Source organism: Poecile atricapillus, chromosome 3 (assembly GCF_030490865.1).
Source record: "Poecile atricapillus isolate bPoeAtr1 chromosome 3, bPoeAtr1.hap1, whole genome shotgun sequence".
Classification (NCBI taxonomy): Eukaryota; Metazoa; Chordata; class Aves; order Passeriformes; family Paridae; genus Poecile; species Poecile atricapillus.
In genome coordinates this window covers 113,233,345-113,257,081 of record NC_081251.1, presented here as the reverse complement: position 1 = coordinate 113,257,081, position 23,737 = coordinate 113,233,345, and the positions used below count along the sequence as shown (strand labels likewise).

At 37.0% G+C, this 23,737-nt stretch overlaps 1 protein-coding gene across 5 annotated transcripts in view; it reads right to left on the bottom strand.

The window, feature by feature from the left end:
• The window catches only part of USP34 (ubiquitin specific peptidase 34), a 109,515-nt gene that overhangs the window by 41,300 nt on the left and 44,478 nt on the right, over window positions 1–23,737 (bottom strand). For 3 of the 5 annotated variants that reach the window (XM_058836807.1, XM_058836808.1, XM_058836809.1), the window contains exons 9-34: window positions 20,842–20,923; window positions 20,657–20,749; window positions 18,564–18,689; window positions 18,049–18,178; window positions 17,435–17,470; window positions 16,951–17,081; window positions 15,893–16,509; window positions 15,204–15,418; window positions 13,379–13,494; window positions 13,168–13,295; window positions 11,797–11,886; window positions 11,215–11,310; window positions 10,041–10,123; window positions 9,317–9,471; window positions 8,337–8,450; window positions 7,532–7,631; window positions 7,233–7,392; window positions 6,689–6,815; window positions 6,445–6,592; window positions 4,773–4,873; window positions 4,216–4,425; window positions 3,484–3,609; window positions 2,617–2,739; window positions 2,417–2,500; window positions 2,007–2,093; window positions 977–1,177 (exon numbers count right to left, since the gene is read on the bottom strand). In XM_058836807.1, coding sequence (XP_058692790.1) covers window positions 977–1,177; window positions 2,007–2,093; window positions 2,417–2,500; window positions 2,617–2,739; window positions 3,484–3,609; window positions 4,216–4,425; window positions 4,773–4,873; window positions 6,445–6,592; window positions 6,689–6,815; window positions 7,233–7,392; window positions 7,532–7,631; window positions 8,337–8,450; window positions 9,317–9,471; window positions 10,041–10,123; window positions 11,215–11,310; window positions 11,797–11,886; window positions 13,168–13,295; window positions 13,379–13,494; window positions 15,204–15,418; window positions 15,893–16,509; window positions 16,951–17,081; window positions 17,435–17,470; window positions 18,049–18,178; window positions 18,564–18,689; window positions 20,657–20,749; window positions 20,842–20,923 — 3,679 coding nt within the window. The remainder of the gene's footprint in view (window positions 1–976; window positions 1,178–2,006; window positions 2,094–2,416; window positions 2,501–2,616; window positions 2,740–3,483; window positions 3,610–4,215; window positions 4,426–4,772; window positions 4,874–6,444; window positions 6,593–6,688; window positions 6,816–7,232; window positions 7,393–7,531; window positions 7,632–8,336; window positions 8,451–9,316; window positions 9,472–10,040; window positions 10,124–11,214; window positions 11,311–11,796; window positions 11,887–13,167; window positions 13,296–13,378; window positions 13,495–15,203; window positions 15,419–15,892; window positions 16,510–16,950; window positions 17,082–17,434; window positions 17,471–18,048; window positions 18,179–18,563; window positions 18,690–20,656; window positions 20,750–20,841; window positions 20,924–23,737) is intronic. The other 2 variants (XM_058836811.1, XM_058836810.1) reach the window with 1 other exon arrangement.

The window sequence follows — 23,737 nt, the reverse complement described above, 5'->3', positions numbered from 1 at the left end:
TTAAAAACCTTAGGTTTGAGGACACAGGGCTGAGAATAAGGTTGGACACAAATTTTGCCTTTCTCAGGGATCAATACCTTTTATTGACTAAACACTCTTAAAATATTCATCTTTAACAAACCTGACAGACTACACAGAATTTTAAAACTCAAGTCTGAAGAAAATCTTAAAATATTTAAATATCAAATCCATGGCAATCAGAAATATTAATCAATTGGCAACTAAAAATTTAAAACCAATTAGAGAAAGCAACAGCATAATTTATGTGTTAAAAAATGTAATTCATTTAGTAAGTTCCCTGTATGACAGTAGCCCTGGTGATTTAGGGATTTTTGTTTTATCAAAATGGCTGATATTTACAGAACAGTAAAGGTCTTTCCAGGTATAACAAAGGGGAAGTTTGGCTCCAGCTCAGAGTCCAGACCTGCACTTTTTGGCAGTCACAGCTGGTCCTGTGCCCAAGAAGGTCAATTTACAGTGAACTTTTCCCTGATGCCAAAATATTCCATGTGCTTAGCCTGCTTTAGGAAATCAGCATGCAGGAATCTGGCAGGAAGGTTTACAGCTGCAGGTAAGTTCACACTCACTCAGATATCCCTAATAAAGTCATTTTAGTGTTTATTAAAGTAATCCAAAACGGATTTAGCGAGGACAAGGGCAGCTCATAACCACAAGTTAATAATAAAAAGACTGATCAATTTAAGAAACAAAATCTAAGAAACAGGGACAAAGCACTGGAATTCTGAATTCCCAATTAATGTGTTCACCAATCACTGAAACACCTTTTGGTTGTCAGGTTTAAAGCAATTCAAATACTTTTCTAGAGAACAAGTAAGAGATCAATTATATTACTGATATCAATTAGTACTACTGACTTCCACTACGTGATTTTATTACTAAAATAAGGACTTCACATTTACTCTTTTAGAAAAGGAGTTGTTTTCTAAAGCTCACAGAACTTCTGTGTGTCTCCTACCTCTGTCAGCCGAGGAATATGAAGGCCCTTGACGTGGTCACTTGTTGTCTTCCTGGATTTGCCCGGCCACGTCCTTTTCCTGTGGCTCTCTGCTACCCCAGACCAGGCAAAGACATCGTGGTAAGCCAAATCCAGATCTGAGGGGTCCACTGCAAACTGGCAGATCAGCTTCAGCAAGCAAGCAAGACAGTCCAGCTGCCACTGGGAAAGGGAAGGAAAAGAAATCTTCAGTTTTGAGGGATTTATTGTACACGTAACTCAATCCCTGCTATGGAATTTGCAACTGAAAACATCAGCAAGGTATAAAGGATAAAAAATCAGAAGTAACTTGAATTTAGCTCAAACTAACAATAGAATAATAATGAAAAATGTGATTATTAGTCATTCTTATATAACATGTTCATTATTAAAAAGTGCCTTTATTAACACCACAGCCACTATACTAATTATCTCACTGACAGCAGAGGAAAATGCTGGGAAAGATCATTAACAGATTACTGCTTTTAATACACACTATCATAAATACTTTTCCAAATAACAACCTTCCTGAAAATAAGCAGAAAAAAGAGCAAAAATAAATACTCCATTCTTGTTTGGCTACTTTTGACTTCCTTAAAGAAGTATGATCTGTTACAGTAATATCAATACAGTTGCAATCATTCCTGAGGAAGGAACCCAGGTTTTCTTCCCTCTAAGGTTCCATGAGCTACAACTTTTAAGTTCTACAATTTTTAGAATGGACAACCCTCCCTAAAATCCATAGGAAAAACAGGAAGGGTGGTGTTAAAATGTAAAAAAAGTCAATGTATATATATATATACATACACACACACACCTTTTTTCTATAAACTCTTCCAGGAAAATAAAGTATTTTGAAAAAAGATGTTACTACATAGACTCTGGTGGTTTCAATCAGAGAATGAATCTATTTCGTGGCAGAAAAATAGCTGTAACAAAGGCTCAAAGTATTAAAAGTCTTTACAAACAACAGGAATGTTCTTCTGGAGAGAAAGGGTGAATGAACACTTACTACAGTCCATGATTCCTGTTCCTTAGGCTCTAGGATCCCAGAATTGAAAATTTCCAGTAACTGTTGGAGCCCTCCAGCAGCAACAAACTGTAAGGATGTTATGGAACCAAAGTGAGAAAAAGCAGATACAGAAATAACCACTAAGATCAGTTAGATACCAACCTAAGTTTTTAAATCAATAAATAAATTATAAACTATTTAGCTGGATATTTTATGAAAACAAATTAAATAATTGTACATGGCTATGACAAATTTAGAAGCTGTGGTAACACAGAAAACCAATGTTGCAAAAGTTATCCTTAAATTTGAGATAAAAGATTTTTGGATAGATAATGTTTTAAATGGGTTTTTATTTTAAATCTCTTGAAAAATTGTCTTAGGTATCATGGAATACTGTAGGAAAAACAAACCTTGCAGCTCCACGTGTTTTTACTGTTTTCTATTTGATCTTCACTTGAATCATCTGAGTCTGGGTAAAGATCACTGTAACTTCCCTAAATATAAACAAGATAAACTGTAAAAACAGCTAAAAAATTTAAATATTATAAAATAAATCATCAATATATGCTTTGGTACAAAGAAATCCAGATATTCTGTGCAGGAAAATTACCGTAGATTCACGTCTTATCCTTCTGTTGGGCTTGCCCAAAGCTTCAATAATTTCTAGGGCGTACAAAAGTTTATGGGCACTTTTTATTCGCAGAAGATCCTTCCAGCTAAAGCCATCATTACCCTTAAAAGATGAAAAAAAAAGATAGAAAACAATTAATACAATTATATGTAATGCTCATCTATTTAAAAATGCAGGGAGAGGATTTTTCAAGTGGCATGGGCAAATTGTTTGGGGTTTAATTTCATCTGTTATCTGAAATTAGACAATTTCAAGTATATTTCTATCCATGATTAACAATCAGAATAATGAAACATTATTATATGCTAAAATACAATTTTAAATTAGAGGAAAGCAAATGTCACACTGGAACTGCCACCAAAATTGTGATGCATGTATGCATAAAGAGCTGTATTATCTAAAATCTGTTAGGATGTAATTTCTACCACTTTTAAAGAGGTTGAATAATATTTTCATCTGTAGGATAAGAAATTAACTGTGCTTCCAAGCAAACCATGCTGTGAACTGGGGGAAGAGAGTACAAAATTATCACTACCACAACAGCCACAGTGTAAAAGCCAGGCTGCAGCTGAATAAACTGCTCTTTCAATCTAAGTACAAAGATTGTGATCATTAGTACTGACCATTCTTTTCATTTATAAAATAAATTTTGAAAATTAAATGATAAGAACAAACGTTGGGAGCTAAGCTGACATCTCTGTTTAGTTTTAGATTTATTAGGCTTACTCTTATCTCAGCACACTTAATATATTTACTATATAACATTCCTATTTGGGGAAAATTGAACTGAAGCACTGGATGCTAAATTCAAGTATAATAAAGATAAACATGTAAAATTTTGTTCACCTGCTCATCAGAAATATTCTGGAATGCCTGCAGCATATTAGGGCACGTTGGTAGGAGCATTAACAGCTCCCAGACACGTCTGGATAAGTTTTCTGCATGGAGATGGAGCTCTTCACACCTTGCACTCTGACAAACCAAACCACAATCATTCTTACTGTGAACTTCTTTGAGAAAACGACATTTCAAAGCCCACAAATGTATTTATTTGTAATTAAGAAGCTATTTGCTATCTAAATCCATAATTAGGACATGATAGTTGAAGTCTGAACTTGCAAGAAACTAAGTTACATGATCTTTAAATCATATCGCATATTTTGAAATTTTTAAATGCAGATAAAACTTATAAATAAATTACAGGTTCAAACCTACTATATGTGATTTAATTTCCTTCAAGCTAATGATGGCATACAAGACAAAGCTTGGGTTTCTGCAATAAAACTTTACAAACCTTTCTTCAAGCCAATTCCAATTATGAGTCATCACATATACTTAAATAATCAATATTGTTTCTTAAGAATTGTTTTTATAGCTTCTACAACATTTAGAACATTAAAATTTATCAGAACACTGCTAAGAAAAAAGGAAAACGATAAAGATTTTACCACATGTGAATAAGCAGGTAATAAACATCTCTAGCAACTGAATAGAGCAGACAAAAAGTAGGCTTCACAGGAAAACCAAATCCAATTAAGACTTAAATGTAATTGTTCTAATAAAATTACTCTAAATTACCTCACTGTCTTCCATAGCTACTTCTCCAGAAGGAGGCTTAAAAGAGGCCAGCATCTCCAACAAATCAAAGAGGGTGGTAAGATGAGGTTCTTGCAGGAGCAAAAGCATTGGAATGTTGTCCTTCTGAGGAGGAGGTAGGCAGGAAGCTGGGAGCTGGACACCTTCACCTTTCCGTTCTCTCCTGGGGGCACCCAGGGACACAAACACCATCTGGAACACGCAAGGAGCAGAGAGACAATTTTATGACAAGCCATGGAATGTTTTCATAAGTATCAGAATTAAAAAATTAAAGAGAAATTTTTGGTTTGTACTCCTATCTTTACTTTGTGGCATTTTCAGCAACTGTCACAAATGAAGTTTGGGTTTGCTTTTCACTTCAGGCATTCACGGTGTAGCTGCACTCCTGATTCTGCCCCTGAGGCTGGGGGGACTCCAGTCCTGAGCTGCTACCACCCCAATATTGATCACACCCAGCCCCACAGGCAGCAATCAGCTGCAGAACACAAAAATAAACTCTTGGCCACCGTTTCCAGTGACTGCTCTCATTCTGCCAGTACCTGCATATCCTTAAAGCCCAACTCATGGAGCGTTTTCTCATCATAGTCAGTTGTCAGCTCGTGCCCAGATGAAATCATTCTCACAGGTCCCATGAGGCCACCTAGGACAAAAGCCTATTTCAGCAAAATTCTGGAATCATAGTTTCAGTTTCACAGTTTTAATAGTACAGCCCTTAGTAGAGGCAAAAACTTGATGTCATTTCCTTAAGAAAAGTGGTAATTACATTCAACTAAATTTACTTGCATATATTATAAATAACCTTTTCAATAACAGGTCACCCAACTCTGTAGTGAGAAGTGTTTGTAAAACAAATTTAGACACGCCTTCTGTATTTTGTAGTAAATTGCATGACACTATGCCACAGAAGGATAATGGAAAATGATTGGGATCATCAACAAAATCCCCTTGTACCACACACACTTGTGGTCAAGTCGAAGAAGTGATGATTAATCCTACTTAAATATAAGTTGGAACCAAAGAAGTCACATCACACTTCAGAAGGGAAAAACTGAACAAGAAACCTGAACGATTGCAAGATTAAGACTTAAATTCCATTTGGTGCAGACAACCAAGACTCTCTTCTTACAAGGACACTTAGCCCAACATGAAGTTTTTCTAAAATGCCAGTTATAACAAAAATAAGTATTTTCTGCTTTGTGGCAAAAAACAAGACAGTTTCTTTACCAAAACTGCTTCTGATGAGTGGCTGGAGAAGGACTTTATAAAGAAGGCAATTAATGTGTCCAAAACTCAGTCTGGTTTACTTACATTGTGTAAAACATGGTTTGTAGAAGTTGTTAAACTGTGAAAAGCAACTCTGAATCATGTTTAAACATATACTAATAGTGGTGCTGGAAAGAGCTGTTCATGGACAGAATTGATTCAGATCATTATTCATTACATGCTAACACATGCTTATAATGAGAGAGAAAAACCAAGAAAACAAAGATAATTCAGAAAACATTTAGATCAGCAATAACTGATAAGAATGCTGTAATATATAACATCAGGAGGATTTAGGAAACATCCTCCTGAAGAATAAAGCAGGAATTTTCCTTCACTCACAAACACACTAAGGGAACAACAACATTCACTATACAAAGCAAGGTGACATTCCAAATTAGGAGCCTCAAAGCAGGATGAAGAATCAGTCCTGCTGCAGGATGACCATAAATTAAAAAGCAGTTGCAGGAGTAAGGAAAATCTTCCACCTGACTGGAATACATGTATATGGAACATAAATTATGAATTTGGATTGTGGCTTCAAACTCTGAATCAATGGCAGAGCCAGAAGTGCATGAATAGGATGAAATGCAGAATAAGATATACAGAAATGTAGGATTTTATCAAGCCATGTGCAACAGAATCTCCAGTTTACAGAAAATAACATAATTCAAACAATAAGAAGAAAAATAATGTGGGGAAAAATCTGTTGGAATATGGAATTTGGACAGATTTGAGGACTTGGAGGATTTACATTTTCTTTGCCATTTCAAATAAATGGTAGGTCTTAAGAAACAACACTATCAATTAGAAGTGAGGGTGATATTAATTAGAACTACAGCTAAAGAAAATAAATCATAATGTTTGCTTAGCTGGGATATCTGGGGGGAAAAAAACCCACAATCATTTAAGTTGTAAAGGTAAAATCTCCAGGTAGGAACAGCTCACCAGGGAAATCCCCTTTGCGACTGCTCTGGCCAAACTCCTGAAGCTGTGCTTGCTGATTTATCTGCTCCTTCTGCAAATTTTCATACCAATGTGTGACTTCTGCTCGGAGATCAGCCACCTGATCACTAGGGTACATTTCTATGGTCATCTGAAAGAAAACAGGTGTTTTATTTTCCCAAGAGAGTTATGGAATTACTAGCATTTAATAGGGTAGGGTGTGCCTGGAAAAGGAGTTTTCACTCACCTTGTCAGGAAGTCCAGCTGGCTGACAGACAATCCTTAGAGGTAGCGACTGTTTGTCACTCAGGGCTTTCAAGTGACTGCTGATGCCAGTGCCTTCAATCTGCCACTGTCTCAGGTGATATGCAAACCTTAGGAAGTAGGGAAAAACATGGAAAAAGTGTTTTTTTTCAAGGCATATTTAACACTAATGTATGCTGAACAATGAGAGAAAGACAAAATCTGCAAGGAGTTGTTTTGATTTTTTTTCAGTAAGAGGAAGTTATTGACATCCTTGCTATTTTTCAAATAAAGTAACTTTTAAGAAGTTTCTTTGGTGAGGGATGGGGAAACACAAACACATCCACACATACTGATACAAGAACCAGGGCCAACTCTGGTAACTGTTTAAACTTTGTTTATTACCTTTCACAGTTATTCCCTACTGTCTTCCCTTCACACAAAGAAACCTTTCCTTAAATTAATAATCACCCTTAACACACTCATCATTATGATAAGAGGAATGGAAATAAATTCAGCATCCAAATATATCAGTAGAGTTTTTTTACCTTCTCCTAAAAGCCTCCAGGTGTGTTTTCAGCATTAAGAGCCCTCTTTCAATAATGGTCAGACTCGAATGAGAATCTTGCTCCAGGTTACTCGAAGCTATCATCAGACTCTCCATACACTTGCTAATAAATTCCTGTTCTTTTTCCAGGCCAGTTTTACCTGCAATACCAGCTCAAGTCAATTTACAGGCTTTGGAACAAGGCATTTTAATACTAAGAATAATGAAAGGGTAGTGCTGGGTATTCTTTTAAAGCTCTTCAAACAGAAGAATAAAAAAGATAAAAATTGAAGGTGATACCGTTGATGTAGTAAGAGTTGATGTACTGGATAGCTGCTCGACTGACATCACCAGACTGTGCCCTCAAAGCAATGCCCCAGAACTGGTCCATGCCACACAGCTGTTTTGACAAAAGGAAAACAAGCTCAGAAACAAAATGTTGCCTCATTATTTTACTGGGAGTAAGGGTTTTCTGATCTGAGACATTCTTTTTAGCTCTTGACTCAATCACTAACAATATCTCATTTTCTCCACTGCTTGCACCGTCAGTACCACACGCATCAATTACCACAAAACTCTGAATTTCTCAGAAATATTTTGTAAGTATGAAACATGAGGAGAACTGGTTGAAATTCTAAATAGTGAACTGTCATTTCTGACAAACAGGAATATTTTCAGATGAAGCCATAACACCATAACTATAATCAGTATTCACTGAAAGAAAAAAAAAATTGCCTCAAATCAATTCAGAGAATATATTCTAAATGTAATTATATTTATGAGGTAACTGCTCTGGATAAAAAACTTCTAAAGCACATAATACATAAACTGAGACACATTTTACAACAGGTTTCTGGTCAGAATTGAGTATGACTAACAGAATGTCATTTGACCTTCTTCATTAGATAAGTAAATGTTACAAACCTATTTTTTAAACTCAACAGTGGATACAGTTCAGTTAAGATAAAATATAATAAACTGCACAAAGAGATGCAGGCAGCAGGTATCACTTTTTTGTTGTTTTGTTGTTTCATATCTTTGCCTTGAGAGATAAAATCCACACGTGCCAGAGAGAAGAAAAGCACGAGACAGAACCCAGGCTCACCTCAGAGTTGGAGCCACCATCATAAGCACTCGTAGCCAGTCGAGCCAAATTACACAAATGCTGGAAGAGGTTTAGGCCAGTCATACTGATAGTTTCAGGTTTTAGTTGTGGCATCTAAACAAATGTAAAAAAATATCAGTGGTGGAACAGAGAGCAATTACAGGGTATTTATTTCACTAGCACTCTTATTACTAATTGCTTTTATTATTAATCACATTCAAATGTAGTAGATTGAATAGATTTGTTCTTGAAAAAAGATCATACCCTGAATGTTAGATACAAAATGAAAATCAAATGTAATTGGCTTAAACAATTCACTTCACCACTGATTGGAACTCTAGCTATGCAGAGGGGAAAAGAAGTTATTTCATTTTAACATCAGCTGCTTAATTTATCAACAGCAGGAGGATCTGTTAGCATATGTTAGCATCCAAAAAAAACTTGTACATGTTCAAAACTAGACAAAAACCTGTGTAACCTTGGGAAAGAACTAGACTACATTAATTATTGCACAATCTATCCATTTTGTAATGTCATCTGTCAAAATGGATAGATGGAACCCTTTGCAGAAAGCTCAGCATGTTTGTCTTTTCAGTGGCTGTATTTGCTGATATTTGTAGACCCCTCCCAAAAAGAAAAGTCCATTTTTCAGTTCAGGTTGAGCTGTACAGCATAAAGCAAACTATAGTTTTGTGCAGTTTTTTTTCCAAATTAAAATAAAGTGCTACACAGCTGCAGGTAGAACACATGGGCTATTTGTAAAGAACCACTCAGGTAAATTGAAGTGTGAAAAGAATTCCCACTAATTCATTTCCCTCCTCTCTCCAAGCAGAGAAAAACCTCTGCATGACAAGCAGGGCCTTCCTGGACTACTGAACAGATGATTTCCATAGAAACAATTTTAAAAACAATTAACAGTGTTGATACAGAATGAAACATTCTAATTGGAATTCTAAGGCTGCAATTAATTCTGTACATACCTTTTCCAAAAAAAGATGTTTGTACGTCTCCATACCCATGGCATGCTGGTCTTTACTCCGTACTTGATTCAAGAACCAGTGTAGTGCATCATCATAACATTCAGAATCTTCTACTAAACAGTGCCACAGGATGTCCACTTGTTCTAAACTCAACCCTACAATTAGGGAAGTATTTTTAACTACTCCTCTGTAACACCAACTATTCCATAAAGCCCAAGAATACACAGAAAAATCAGAGTATTTCTGTCAGGTCACAGCATATGAATGTATTGTATGACAATTTGACTATCTACAGTGAGAACACCCAAAGATCAATTGTAAAAAGTGTAATTTCTTCATAATGAAAAATTATTTTCTGACAGTATTACAGTACAAAGAATTATTTCTTTTTGGAATATAGTACTCCAGTAAAAGATCTCTGGGAACAATATGGACACAAACCAAAGCCCTTAAGTACATAATGTATTATCTTCCCTTAGTAATTAATCCAATCCTATTATTTAGAAAAACTGCAGCACAGAGAACGTGAAAATTTGTTCTCACAGAACTACAATAGAATTTCAACTCCAATGTTGGTTCTGTGCTTTTGCCAGAAAATCTTCCTTTTGAAACTGTCTTGGAGAGTAATTTCAATTGTATGTTTATTAATCTGATATAAATTACTAAAAAGTATTTTTGCCTTACTCTGGGGTGCTGCTGTGGTAAGATAACCTCTAATACTCACTGAAATGATCTGGAGATCCCAGAGTTGAAAACACACATGTCAGGAATTGAAGACGAACCTGAACCTCTGCACTGTGGCTGTATCTAAATGAAAATTTGGACAAAAAATGGAAGTTTGTTTTGCTGTTTATTGCCATAACTTCTTTCCTACTCATCCATGTGCCTCTTAAAAACATAAAGAATTGTTTCTTAAAAGTTTCTTTCTCAATTTCTAGTTCAGTGTATGGCCCAAACCCCAGCTGAAGATGTTGCAGAACCACCCCAAACAGCAGAATAACACAACAGCTGTCACTAGATAAAATCCTTTTTCTGCTGGGAATTGAGAAAGGGGATAGGAGTGGATTTTTTTGTCTTACAGTCCAATTTAACTGTATCATCTTGTCATCTTACAGGATCTACCTTATTTTTTACCCTAAGTTGTAAAATGCTGATATTTCTACTCTGAATTTCCAATTCCAAATGATACATATTCTTTACCAAAAAAAATTTCATAACTTATTTAAAAATATTGACTTTATTTCTATTTATACAGTAAAAGCTTGATGGAAAAAGGAGCAGAACAATTTCTCATTTTACCTGAATTTAAAGGATCCTACCTTCCTAAATAATTCCTCACTAAAGCAATATCTAATATAAAGGGTGAAGTTAGATTTGAAGAAGTAAAATTGGACCCAAAAATAGCAACATTTTTCAGATGTGGGTGCCCATATTGACTTTGACATCTGTCAAAACATGAACACTCTCTTCCTCTGGGATTGGGGAGCTGGAAATTGTACTGCTTGTTTATACATACCTGATTTTAATCACACAGATTAGAAAGTACAGATGGATGTATTCAAACAAAAAAAAAATTATGCAAAGGCTAATGACAAATTTTAAAACTAAAACATTTGAATAGTTCTAGTATATGAAATCACTTTAATATCAAAACCTTTATGTTTTACTTGCACACAAATATTCAAACATGACATCTAACACAAAAAAGACACAATAGTTGGGGTTTTTTTAAGAAAAGGAAGCTATTTAAAATATTTTTACAGACTTTTGTCTCCTGAGGCAGGAGATGGCCCTATAGACAGTATTTACATACAAGAACACAGCAGCAGCAAGAGAAGACAGCAGAAATGGTTAAAACCATAAAATATCAAAACACTCCAAGTCAGCTGTGTACTTACAGTGCGTGTTTGTGTCGTCCCTCCCTGACTGCCTGGATGTAGTGTACCAAATTATCAAAGAAAAGTTTCATCATATTTAGTTCCTTTTCTGCCCACCTGTGACAATTTGAAGGACAGAAAGTATTATGGTTTGCTTGAAAAGATCAGAAAAGCCACAGAAAGCGGCCAGCTGTTACAGGAAAACAGAACACACGTAACTCCAAAGTAAACATTTCGTTTTGCATCTACCATAGGAACTGGACTGTACTCTCTTCCTCTTTGCAATCCTCAAGGTTTCCTAACGTTCTTTTCAGGCATAGGACTGACAGAACACTCCCTTTTGAGCCCATGAAAACTGATCCCAAAGGCCCTAACTCAGAAAAAGTCTAACTCAGAACTGGGCATATGTTTAAATGTCATATTAAAAAGCCCAGGGAAAACTGCTGATAACCACTGTCACCTTTTCAGAAGTTCTGTCCTAGAGTTCTCTAGAGTTACAGGGTTTGCTCTGCTAAGGAATGCTGTACTCCGTATTATCTTCAAATTTCAAAGGTTTTTAGAGTCCCCTAAATGCCAACATTTTTGGGACAGGGGCCTACTTACATTGTTATCCAATGTGTATCATAGCTGCTCCCAAATTGTTGAAATGTTCCAAACAGTTTGGGAAGAAGACGAAGTGAAACTACTACAGATCTGAGGGAGAAACAAACAATGACAACACGTGATGGTTACAAAACTGAAATAACTGATTTCAAAATTCCTTTGAGAAGCTCCAGTTGTGTGAGCAAACCAACTAAAAGAAAGTGCTGTAAATCATAAATCAGAGTCATCTCGGTTGGAAAGGACTTTAAAAGTCACCTCATTCCATCCCCTGCCAACAGCAGGGACATTTTCCACTATCTCAGGTTGCTCCAAGACCCATCCAGCCTGGCCCTGGACACTTCCAGGGATCCAGGGGCAGCCACAGATTCTCTGGGCAACCTGGGCCAGGGCCTCACCACCCTCACAATCAACAATTTTTTTCCTAATCTAAACCTACTTTCTTTCAGTTTGAAGCCATTCCCCCTTGTCCTGTCACTCCAGGCACTTATAAAAAGTCTCTCACCCAGTTTCATGTAGGCTCCTTCAGGTACTGGAAGGCCACAATCAGGTGACTCCAAAGCCTTCTCTTTCCTAGGCTGAACAATCTCAATTCTCTCAGCTTTTCCTCACAGCAGAGGGGCTCCATCCCTCTCATCAACTTCTCTGGCTGTGCTCCAACAGCCCCAGGTCCCTCCTGTGCTTGTGAAATCTCCCATCAAAGTCAACCAAGAAGTTTGCTGACCCTGAACTACACTTACTTCAATTTCTTTACCTGTAACTCCTTGGACACACAGCTGAGATTAATCTCTCAGCATGCTTGTAGCTCATCTCAAATGCAGTTCTCAGCAAAAAGGTAACAGCACAACACAGCAGGTGATGTCCAGCAGTCACTTGTATCATGGAAACAAATTCCACTTTCTCCAGTACAATTTCACTGCTTTGGCTGGTATTAAAACAAGTCAGATCAAGGTGTTCCTTCCTCACAGAAATTAGACCCCATAACAGACTTGGTGGAAAAGAATTTGTCTATTCCTCAGCCAGCTGTGTAAAATCTGAATATTCAGTGTAAAATGCTTAGGCCAAAGCACTTGACCTTGCCCTTGACTGACTGAGGTGCAGACCTGATTTTACCTAAGGCAGAAAGGCAATAACCTCTGGCACAAGGGAGAGCAGACAAATGCACCAACATGAGAAATTCAGGACACCAAAGACAAAAAGAAATGGAGCATCAGAAACATCCACAACAGTTTGGAAACGATTTTTATTCTTTTGCTCTTGCCTAGTTTAAGTTGTCTTCCTGTAAAATGAAATAACTGTTAGAGCCAACTTGGATTTCTGGTATGCTGTAAAAATAAGATACTTATAAAACAGATAATTTATGGTTGAAGTTACCTGTTGTTTGCTAAATTTTCTAAGCAGCCTTCAATAAATCTCATTCGAATCTGTCTGTCAGTGAACCAGCACACTAAAGAACAGAGCAGCTTCTCTGCCTCATTTATTAACCCTTCAGAGAGATGAATCTACAGCAAGTAGAAAGAAAGGTCAATGAATATTATGCATTTATTTTCTTTCTAAAAATAGTGTTTTCTGGTATTCGACTCACTGCATCTTCATCCTGGACCAGATCCCAGAGCAGGGTATTTCCTTTCTTACAAACATTATCCAAATTAATGTCTGTCACCGCATTGCTGTTGTACTGATGTTTGTGAACTGCTGGTCCTGCACAAAATATAAAGACCATTAGTGAATAAACAGAAGGAACCATCTGAATTGAACATTATTCCCTAAGTGCACAAACAACAACACATTTTATTTGTTAACTGGGCTATTTCAAAGCTCAACAACACTGTAATTGCAGCCTTTTTTCACATATGGGTTTTTAAAAGACCATACCAGAAGCCAGAGGGGCAGTTGGGCCAATATTTGCAGTGCTTTTGGCTAATGGCAAAGTGCAATTAAAAACAGCACTGAAAAACTGCAGATGCAATTGCTTTTTAATTTAATTCATACTTTAATTAAAAGATTTCTTAAGCCTTTCTGTGGTGTCGTGGTCCAAAGGGAGTTATCTCCATAACCACCACGGCTGGAACGCAGGGAAGGAGAACATTTCAATAAACTCCCCTCCTACTATGATTCCCTCCATCCAACTAAAAACCAGGAAAAACAAACACCATTTTCCCATGTATTAAAGCATCAAAGTGCAGGATTTTAGAAACTCATCATGTTTTCATAAACACTGATAGACATTTTCTTTCCTCTCTGTGCCCACAGCTGGCACCATTCATTGATCTACTATTTAATACTATTTTCATGGAACAGCAAAGTCAAGTAGAAAATTCAGACTTGCACACAGAACACTGTAATTATTTGCACATGCAAAACTAGGGGTGTCAAAAATAAACTGCACTGAGAAGGCCTCATGCTCAACCAGGAATTTGAATCTTCAGTTAGACAAGTAATATCTATGGAAAAGACTGAAAAAAATATGCTGATTTATAGATCTATGAAGTTTTTAATAGTTTATTCAACTCTGCAGTGTAGAAAAAGTCCAAATTTTCAATGTCAGGCTAAAATTATTATCATAAAAACTTCTTATTCGATTACTTCAGGGAAATATATAAACAGCACTGGGTCCTGCTGCCTGCTGGACAAGAGCAAAGTTGGTTCTTGCAGGCCAGTGAAGAAAAATATGAACCCCTCACCAACCCTGCTCTCCATTATGTTTAGAAGAGGGTAAAAGAGAAAATAAAGCTGCCAAAATAGCATATGGAAGGATGATATAATTCTTGAGAAGTGTTTTAGGAGCATCTTAAATTGCACCCTGAAGTAAACCAGAAGATTTGGCAGTGTAAGATGAAAAAGCATAAAATGTCCTTTACTGCAAACTCCCAAAAGTATGAAGTCATATTTTAAGTCATTTTTCCAGAATTATCTTCTGTAGAACCCATTATGGTTATTTCATTTATAGGTTCATTTATGATGTCAAATGTACAAAATCACAGTAATGTGCACCTACCAGCACAAAAATTACAGAAGGTTTCAGAGAGGAAAATAAAGACAACCTTGCATTTCAGTACCACCTTTCTTTACACTTAAATAACCTGTTAGAACAAATTACTTACTAGGTTCTTTTGTGCCTTTATTTGTTTGAACTTGCATTCAAAGCTCCAGACAAAATGGGAAAGTGGGGGATTTAAAAAGATAAACACAGCTAAAACACAGCTAAAAACAAATGAATGTTTTTGTGTTGACAAATGAACACAGACACAGAAACATATCTCTTGGAGAAACATTAAATTCTCAGCGGTCATCATGGTTATTTTGCACAAATACAAATACATGGTTAAAATAACTGCATTACTTTAATTACTGGAGACTAATTCAAAATGACAAACTGAGTTTTTCCATTTTTCTTTTATCACTCTTACCTTGACTCAGATGTTCATGATAGATAGAGGCCAGGTTAGGAAGGTGCTGCTGAAGATGAGATGTTAGCTCAGCGTGGGAATTAATCTGTACAAGCTCTTCTTCACAGCCAGATTCTTCCCCATCAAAATCTGCCATATTTTTCTCTGATTTTGCACTGACTTGAGAACTACTGCAGCTGACATCATCTGCACTAAGCATATCATCAACCATATGCCTGCAAAAGAAGAATATCAGAATGGACAATATCAAAGAGGAAGTTGTTTATAGCAGACTACAAGTGAGCAGACATCTCCCTAAAGCTATAGTCAGGATGAATCATCTGTTTGAACAGCAGCCCTTGTATGAATTGGAAAAACAATTACAGATAAGTAAACTGAAGATCTCACTAGCATGATGACTGGGTTGGCTTCTTAATGTTAACTAAATGCAGCACTTTCAAAAACATTTTTAGCATTTTCTTAAATGCTGTCTTATTTATTCAATACTAAAACTTAAGAGAAATCTTTAATCAGATGTCACCAAATCAGATATCTGTGTAACTGCCTGTGAAAATGATCATCTCTGTAAGACAGGATTATCCTGAGCTGCAGCAAAATATCCACGCACCAATTTCTGCCCCAATGGAGGATTTTGCTACCACTTTTACTTCTGTTATGGAAGGAGTCAGAAGAAATGCCAAGCTACCTACCCATCGTGGTGATGGTGGTGGTGGTGATGGTGGTGGTGGTGCTGGGGCCCAATGAACTGTCGACAGTTAAATAATTCATTCCCAATAGTTTCCCCAAGGAAGTCCCCCGTGTGAGTTATACAAGAATCTTGAGAGCCTTGTGAAATGTGAGCAGTGCTCATTTCCCCTGCCATGTCGTGCTCTGCATCCTCAGCATGGGAGCAAGCATCGAGCATGCGGATGCGATTATCCACCGGCGGCACCGCGTCCGTGTTAAAAACATGGTCCTTGCCCGCCCCGTTACTGGCGCCGCTCCTCTCCGACGCCCCCTGGGCATCTCCCAGGCAAATGCCAGTTTGTGATTCCAGTTTTCTGCCTCGTAGATCTGTGCTCCGACTGCTTTTCTGGGGATTGTGACTCCTGTCCTCTTCCTCTTCGTCCTCCTCCTCTTTGAGAGCCTCGATATCCGCGATGTCTTCCGACTGCACCTCGCTGCCGGGGCTGCCGGCGGACTGGCTGGCGTGACTGGAGTTGGCCTCGTTGCTGGATCCATCACTGTGGCCACTGCTGCTCCCAGGCCCGCTGCTGCCATCCTCACCACTGTTGGCTGTCTCATCGGAGCTTCCTTGCATGGATTCCTGAAATGATTTCGGTTTTTTTATTAATATTGGCAGAAAAATAAAGCACCGCTGGAAATACATAATTAATATCATCATCATCATCATTCAAACATCATTCTTCCTTTAGAAGGAAATGTGTCACATCTACAAGTTCCCATTCATTCTTTCTCAATTTGGTTCCTGATGACAAAATGCTCCAAGCAAGATTCAGATTTAATAATTGATTTTTTTGCATTACCTTGCTGCTAACAGGGTGCATGCACACAGAGCCCCATAGTGACACAAAAACAAGATCTTGCTGCCCATTACTAAGAGATTAACCTAACTGAAACACAATTGAAATGCAGGAATACATTTGTCTGAGGTGGTTTTGAAACAAGTACAGATAAAACATCATTTTTATAGCTAACAACAGGCAACTCAGCAACAAAATTCCTGCAGTCAGACTCGTGCTCTTACCTCTGTGTCCGAAAGGCGCTGCTGGACGTGTTTTGTTCTGTTAATCAGCTGTTCCTCCATTTCAATGTCACTGCCTCCACTCTGATGGGTGTCACTGTTGTCACTACTTTGAGGGCTTGCTGCTGGTGACCCTAATTCAAAACCACATTTCCCAGTTACTCTGTGACAGGTAATTACTGGAATGTAACAGCACTGCATAAATCTGCCTCAAATATTGAGCATTCTTCCAGCAAACAAAGATATAACTTAAATGATGTGTACCTAAGCACTAAAAATTTAGTTTAGAACACTGAGCATTTTACAAAGTTTGTATTCTGATGTCTCTTCTTGCCATAGTTATACTAATTTCCTAGATTCTACTTGAAATATCATTTCATTTGGTTTCTCATAAAAACAGAATTTCAAATTTAATTCTGTTCCAAATTCGAAAGCACTGTATAATCCAATGAGCCAGACCATGGTGTACAACTAAAATAATACTTACAAGGGGAAGGGGCTGCTCTTCTGAGCTCCTCTTCTTCTGAAAGTAAAAAGCAGGATGGAAAAATAAGTGACTAAAAATCGTTTTGTCAGCATATAGCTGTCCATGATTCATAAAAACCAGCAGTATGAAGAGAAAAGGAAACTACAGTAAAATGGCTTGGCAGCACCTTTAGTAATGACTGTGGGGAAATACACAGTCAAGTAAAAAACAAAATCACCAAATCAGGAACAGCATGTAATACCATAAACTAGGTAAAAAGTAAGCAAGTTTTTGTAAGATCTTGTGTAGCTGTTAAGTTATAGATGTGTAATAGAACGAGAATGGTTATGGATCATTTTCTGTATTAAAAAGAAAAATACAGATTACTCTAGCTATACAAACAGAACGGATCTGAAACACAAAGCTTTCCAAAAGCACTCAGACTTTTCATGCTTTCATCTACAGCCTCAAGTTCTGCTGGAAAAATATGCCAGCGTGACACTTTTAAAAAATACTTAAAGGAGAAAGTTCTATACCTGCTTTTTGTCCAAACTCAACATGAAGAGCTGAGTTTGGACAAAAGAGACTATGGAAATTCCGTATTTAACTCCCAGATCTACTGGAAAACCACACACCTTTTTTGTTTCCCATGGGCAGGTTGGTACTCAGTAAAGATGCAAAGGAGCTCTGTTTTGACAGCTGAGCCTTAGCTGCCAGTGCATTATTCCACAGGGCTTTGATCAGCATGGATGCCAAATACAAGGTCTGGAAAGAAAAGCAGGGAAAAGTCCCATTAAGCAGCAGATTTTGGATATAAAGATCCACTGTTCGTTTTTCTCTATGCCAATACTACAGCTCACCGAAATAAACTCATCAAAATAAACAAATCAATTCAATAACATTGTGTGAAACACATTCTAAGTTCAGACAGGAAGTTAAAATTTTCCATCAGTTGTTATGTAATCTCTAAAAATTATCCTTCAAAAAGCCTGGAAAGGTGTCATTCAAGAAACATGACAACTTCACTCACAGAGTTCCCCCTTTCTGCATTAATGAATATTCCTTTAGGATGACAAATCCATCATGGTTCTTTAACACTCTCATTTAATTGCTTTTCTCATGCCAGTGATGTTGCTGGCCTTGTCTTTACCTGTTCAGTGTGAGCACTGGGATGAAGAGTTGAGACAAGGTTAAGGAGGTGTCTAAGTGGGACAGGGTCCAAGTTTTTGATCAAAGAAGGAAACAAGTCGTGTATGTAACGACTGCAATGCTTCAGCTACAAGGTACAAACAGAGAAGGTAACAGCAACAGCAAAATAAACAAACAAATCAAATACTGCAGCAAATAAATGTATTTGTACTAATTCTCAGGAAGCAGTTGTCAAATAATTTCAAACTTCAGCAGATTTGCAATTTGGATTGAAGTAATTTTGACACTGTAACACCTGCAAACGCACAAATCAAATGTAACAGTTCCTTCCTTAGTTCTAGTTCTGAGAGATTAGGTGAAAAAGAAGATCTGGAAGTTTGTTTTGTATTTGAACTTTACTTCTAAAATATTAGTTTATATGCGAGATCTTGAGGGAAGCAGCATTTGCAATGATTACCTTATTAGCAGTGGTAAATACAAATAAAGACTTCTCAGGAATAGACTGTGTGAAGATTATAAAGAATTCTTTTGTCTTTCCAGTGATGGATGTCAAAAAATATGACAATGTGTTCAGCTAACTACTCTATTTCCACATGAAAGTGACAGTGCTCCTGGATGACTCCTCTTTGGTTAAATGCTGCTTTTCACAGTCACTTAAAAGAGTTCCATTACGTTTCTAAGGATGTTGTAATTCAAAACATAAAATAATGGTTACAAGAAAAAGGTTCTAGAAAAAAAATCTTATGTTGGTTAGCAGACTTGCACCTCAAAAGGGTTTTTTTTTCATTATTTATTTTATTTTGCCTTCCTGGCATTAAAATATCTGTGTCAGCAATCTACTGTGTACAGGCCAACTTTCACAGGATTCACAGTGCAATGCAATCATGTGGTTTCCATACAAAGATGCATTTAAACATCCTGAAATAACTTCAGTTGAGGGATGATGAATTTTTGTCTAAAGGCTCATTTAAAAAGTGGAAAAATATACTTTAAGGCCTTCTATTCTTTTAGTCTGAAAGTGTCAGCCTATGAAACAGAGTTAGAGATTTAAGCCTTTTGCAGGAAGTGATCAGGACACACTTAATTCTGATATCAAACTGTGAAACTATCACAATGCCAAAATGAACACTTAAACTGAAAAAGCATTATCAAAATTAGGTAATTATATTATTCCTAAAGCAGTACAAAATATATTTAAAAGATCCAGAGGTCTAACAGTGTGTGAGATACTATGTGGAAACACTAAGGAAGTGAAAACACTGTTTTAAAATGTAGTGTGAAATAAATAATTATTAATTACTCTGACACAGAAAAATGTTGGAGTAAATGCTGTTCCAATGAGCATTTAATTAACATTCCAGCTGCATGTTTTAATGTTAATGGACCACACTGGTTTCACAATGTGTGTTCAGTATTATTTGACTGAAATAAACGACAAAGAAATATTGAACACAAAAAAAAAACCCTTTAAATTCTAACCTGTTATAACAGTGTGTTCCCTAGGCCTGTTCATGCCCATTGTATTCAAATCCCCTAAATAAAAAATGTCACAACCTAAAATAACAAGCACAGTGACCCATTAAAAGTAGCACACAAATAAATCTTTCTGAAGGCAAAAAGCCTATCAGAGTTTCCAGCTTTAGCAAGCAAAAAATAAAATTTCAGTGCCTTCTATAGATTTTAACACCAGTGGAGGAGCACAGCTGTAAACTTCACTGCCACAATTTTCACCTGATTGTTCCCACCAGGAGTACCAGAAATGGAAGCTACAATACACAGGAGCAAGGCAATTTAGCACAATAGCACAAATATTGCAACTACCTTACAACCTTCATCCCCATTCTCAGTGAAAATACTCTGTCCTTTCTATACAACTTCATTTTTTCCCTTGTATAAAAGGAGCCAGGGTCATTTTTTGCATCTAATAAATAACCCAGTAACTGTGGCAGTTACCTAACTTGACATTTTGGTCAGCAAAATGCTCAGACAATCAAGAAAAAGCAAAAAACTCAACTTTAAGAACATGAAACAAAATCAACCTATTTTATATTTTGTCTTTTGTCACTCCTGCAATTATAAAAATTCAATATATACCTGTGCAGCAGCCCAAATACAGTCTATGTGTTGAGTACTAAGTCTCCCCTCAGCTGCAAGAAAATTCAGAATCACTTGGCACTGTTTGATGATCTGCAAAATGATGAGAACATAGTGAGGAAGGGTTTACTAGGACAAGTTAATGCTCCAAGTTTATACCAAATCAATAATAATTGAATACAAACCTCAATATGTAAATTTGGTCCAAAAATGTGCTCAACTACATTGTTGCTGATAAGCCAGTCTGCAAGTTCTTTTGCAATTGACCTGAAGATGAAAAAAGAGTGGGAATGTAAAATGATCTGCCTGTAATATTTATTCTGTGCTCTTCTCTAGCATGGCACATCCTGCAAGTTGATATCTGCAGTTGTAGGGAGGGCACAAAAACCTTCTGAACACAAACCATAGTCAATGTTCATTTTTCCAAGCAGGAAGCAAATTATTTTCTTTTTTTTTTCTTTAGCTGGAAAACTAATGCCAAATATCAACATTTCCCCTCTGGATCATCAGCAAACATAACCAATAATTCTACTGATTTTATTAGTTAATGTTCAACAGACCACGTGCAAACAATTCCAAAGACCTCACATGGAAGATTTTGACATTGCTATTGAATCCAAGTTTATCATGGAATTCCACAAGTACTGAAATATAGCAAAAGATGGGAGTGACAGAAATTATTTTCTTAAGGAAGCCATGAATTTATTTTTAGATTCTCTTACACAAATAGCAACTCACCCAAACTATGTTTGCCATGGTCATATTTACACACATACAGCACACAGATACTTCCTAATTCTTGTTCTACTCATCCACACCTACAGGGAACTTTACCCACTGCCATTTCTTAAGCAAAAATTCAAACTGAGCATGACCAGGAAATTGAGTTTTCCAAAACAAAAGCTGAACTTCCAGAAAGCACTGCTCTGTCTGGAAGGCAGTGCATAAGCTCTTTTTTATTCCTTCTCTTCAAGCAAATGTTTGTTTACCCTGATTTTGGCACCAGAAGCAATTACAGGACATCAGAGTATTTAAAGCCCAGCTTTTGGTTTAAATGGCCCTGGAATAACAGTGCTCTGTTTCACAGGGAGAAAGGATGGAGGGAGAGGGTGCCTTAGAGGACTTGAGGAAGAGTTATGTTTACCACATCTCCCCATGTCACATTTATAGTCACTATTAAAATCCAGGATTGCCAATCTTTATCATCCTCAAGAAGGAAACAGGATTCTTCAGGTAAAAAGAGATTGCCTTAGTAAGTTATCCAAAGAGGATTCACTATTCATGGGCACACTGCCAGTGCTTCAATTGTTTTGAACTGCCTGATCCTCATGGGTTGAACTCAAGGAGCAAAGTTCCTGTTACTCCACATCATTTCTGGACTGTTCTCTTCTAATTCCAGGACATGGGGAATCAAATATTCTCATACTGTCCAAAGATAACGTCCCATAACATGTAAGTAATGACTGACTGGCCTGCAAGGTACAAAAGTTATCATTTATGGCTTATCAATAAATGAGTTTCACATTAAAAGTGTAAAGTTTGACAGAGGATCTGCTCAAAGAGGGATTGAAAAGATAAGCAACATCTGTTCCATGAATCCAAGATGTCCTTAACTTCCCACAGCCTCATTTCAAAACCAAACCAAAACCCAACTACCCCAACACCCAAAAGATGCCCACCCAAAGCAAACTTTGGCACATGCACATTTCTGGCTCAGCCAAGGCTTGGATTTCTAACAAAGTCTGAAGGAAGACCTTTCCTTTCTTCTTGCATCTCAACTTTTCAACCTGTAGCTTTGAGAAGGAATCTCAGATAAATAACCACTGCTATGCTCACTGGCAATGCCAGTATGAAAGGACACATTCCTCATGAGGTCTCTGCCTGCTCATGGCACAACATCCATTAGGATTTGTATCCAGTCACATGTTGCATTTTAACCACTACAAAGGAAAGAATAAAAGCTCTCCTCTAGAGTGAGTTCCTTCACATTTTATTAAATTACCATGGTAGTTCTCTGTCTCTAATTCACACCATGTTTGTTCTGAAAAACCACAGATAATTCTTTTGAAGGAATGCCTTTTTTAATGGGTGTATTCTCAGCAGTAACAAACTCTTTATCCTTCTGGTGAGCTCAACCCTGGTAAAATAACATCTCAGATTTCTGAAGGTAAATCTGCATTTGATATGGATTTGTTGAGGATGACCAAAAACAAGAGGATCCTTGTGCAAGGCAGAATGAAGCCCTTGTGCTTCCCTGAGAGAACTGTTCCTCCCAGAAAACTGGGCTGAGGGCACAGCAAACACTACCTTTTAAAACCATCAAGTTATTACTCCCACAAAGTGGTTTTTTTCTCTGATTCACTAAGGAACGAATTTACAGTATCAGATTCAAGGATTCACCAAAAAAGCTAATTTCAGTGTAAATGAGGGGTGTCTGTCTTCTTCCCTGAACACTTCCATTTCAGCAAAGGTTTTCCTGAAAAAATTTACTCTTTTGTATTAAATGAAATGGTGAGAGTGAAAATCATGCATTATGATCAAAGCATAGATGTGCTTTTCCCTCTCACATGAAAGTAGCAGCACAAGGAACGGCTTTACAAATTAGATATCCAAATCAGACAGACTTTAGGAGAAAGAAAATTCACCTTGGGAGTAACATATTAGCCGTTTTTCATGGATTTAATAATTGGATATCAATAGGAAAAGTCATTTAAAGAACCTGATACTCTCTATGGCTCTGTGCTGTGGCAGGATAAGAGAATAAAAAGGCAAAGGTAGCAGCTACTCTGGTTTAGTTGTCTCTGAATCTCTCTCACACTGGAAATGTACGTAACACTTAATCCATTTCTCCCTAGAATTTTTAATGTGAGTTCACTGATAATTCATGTCTGTCAAAAATAACTGGTTTACTTCCAAGAAATGAAATTTAAGCACTTTTGACGTGAGTTTCCCCAGGCATTCCATGAGACTGCAAGAAGAGAGGGGGAACTGTGCAGTTGCTGATACAACCTCAACTGCATTGAATTTTGCTCATTCTTATCCTCCAGTTCATGCATTTTCCTGGTAGGTCAAAGAACACCT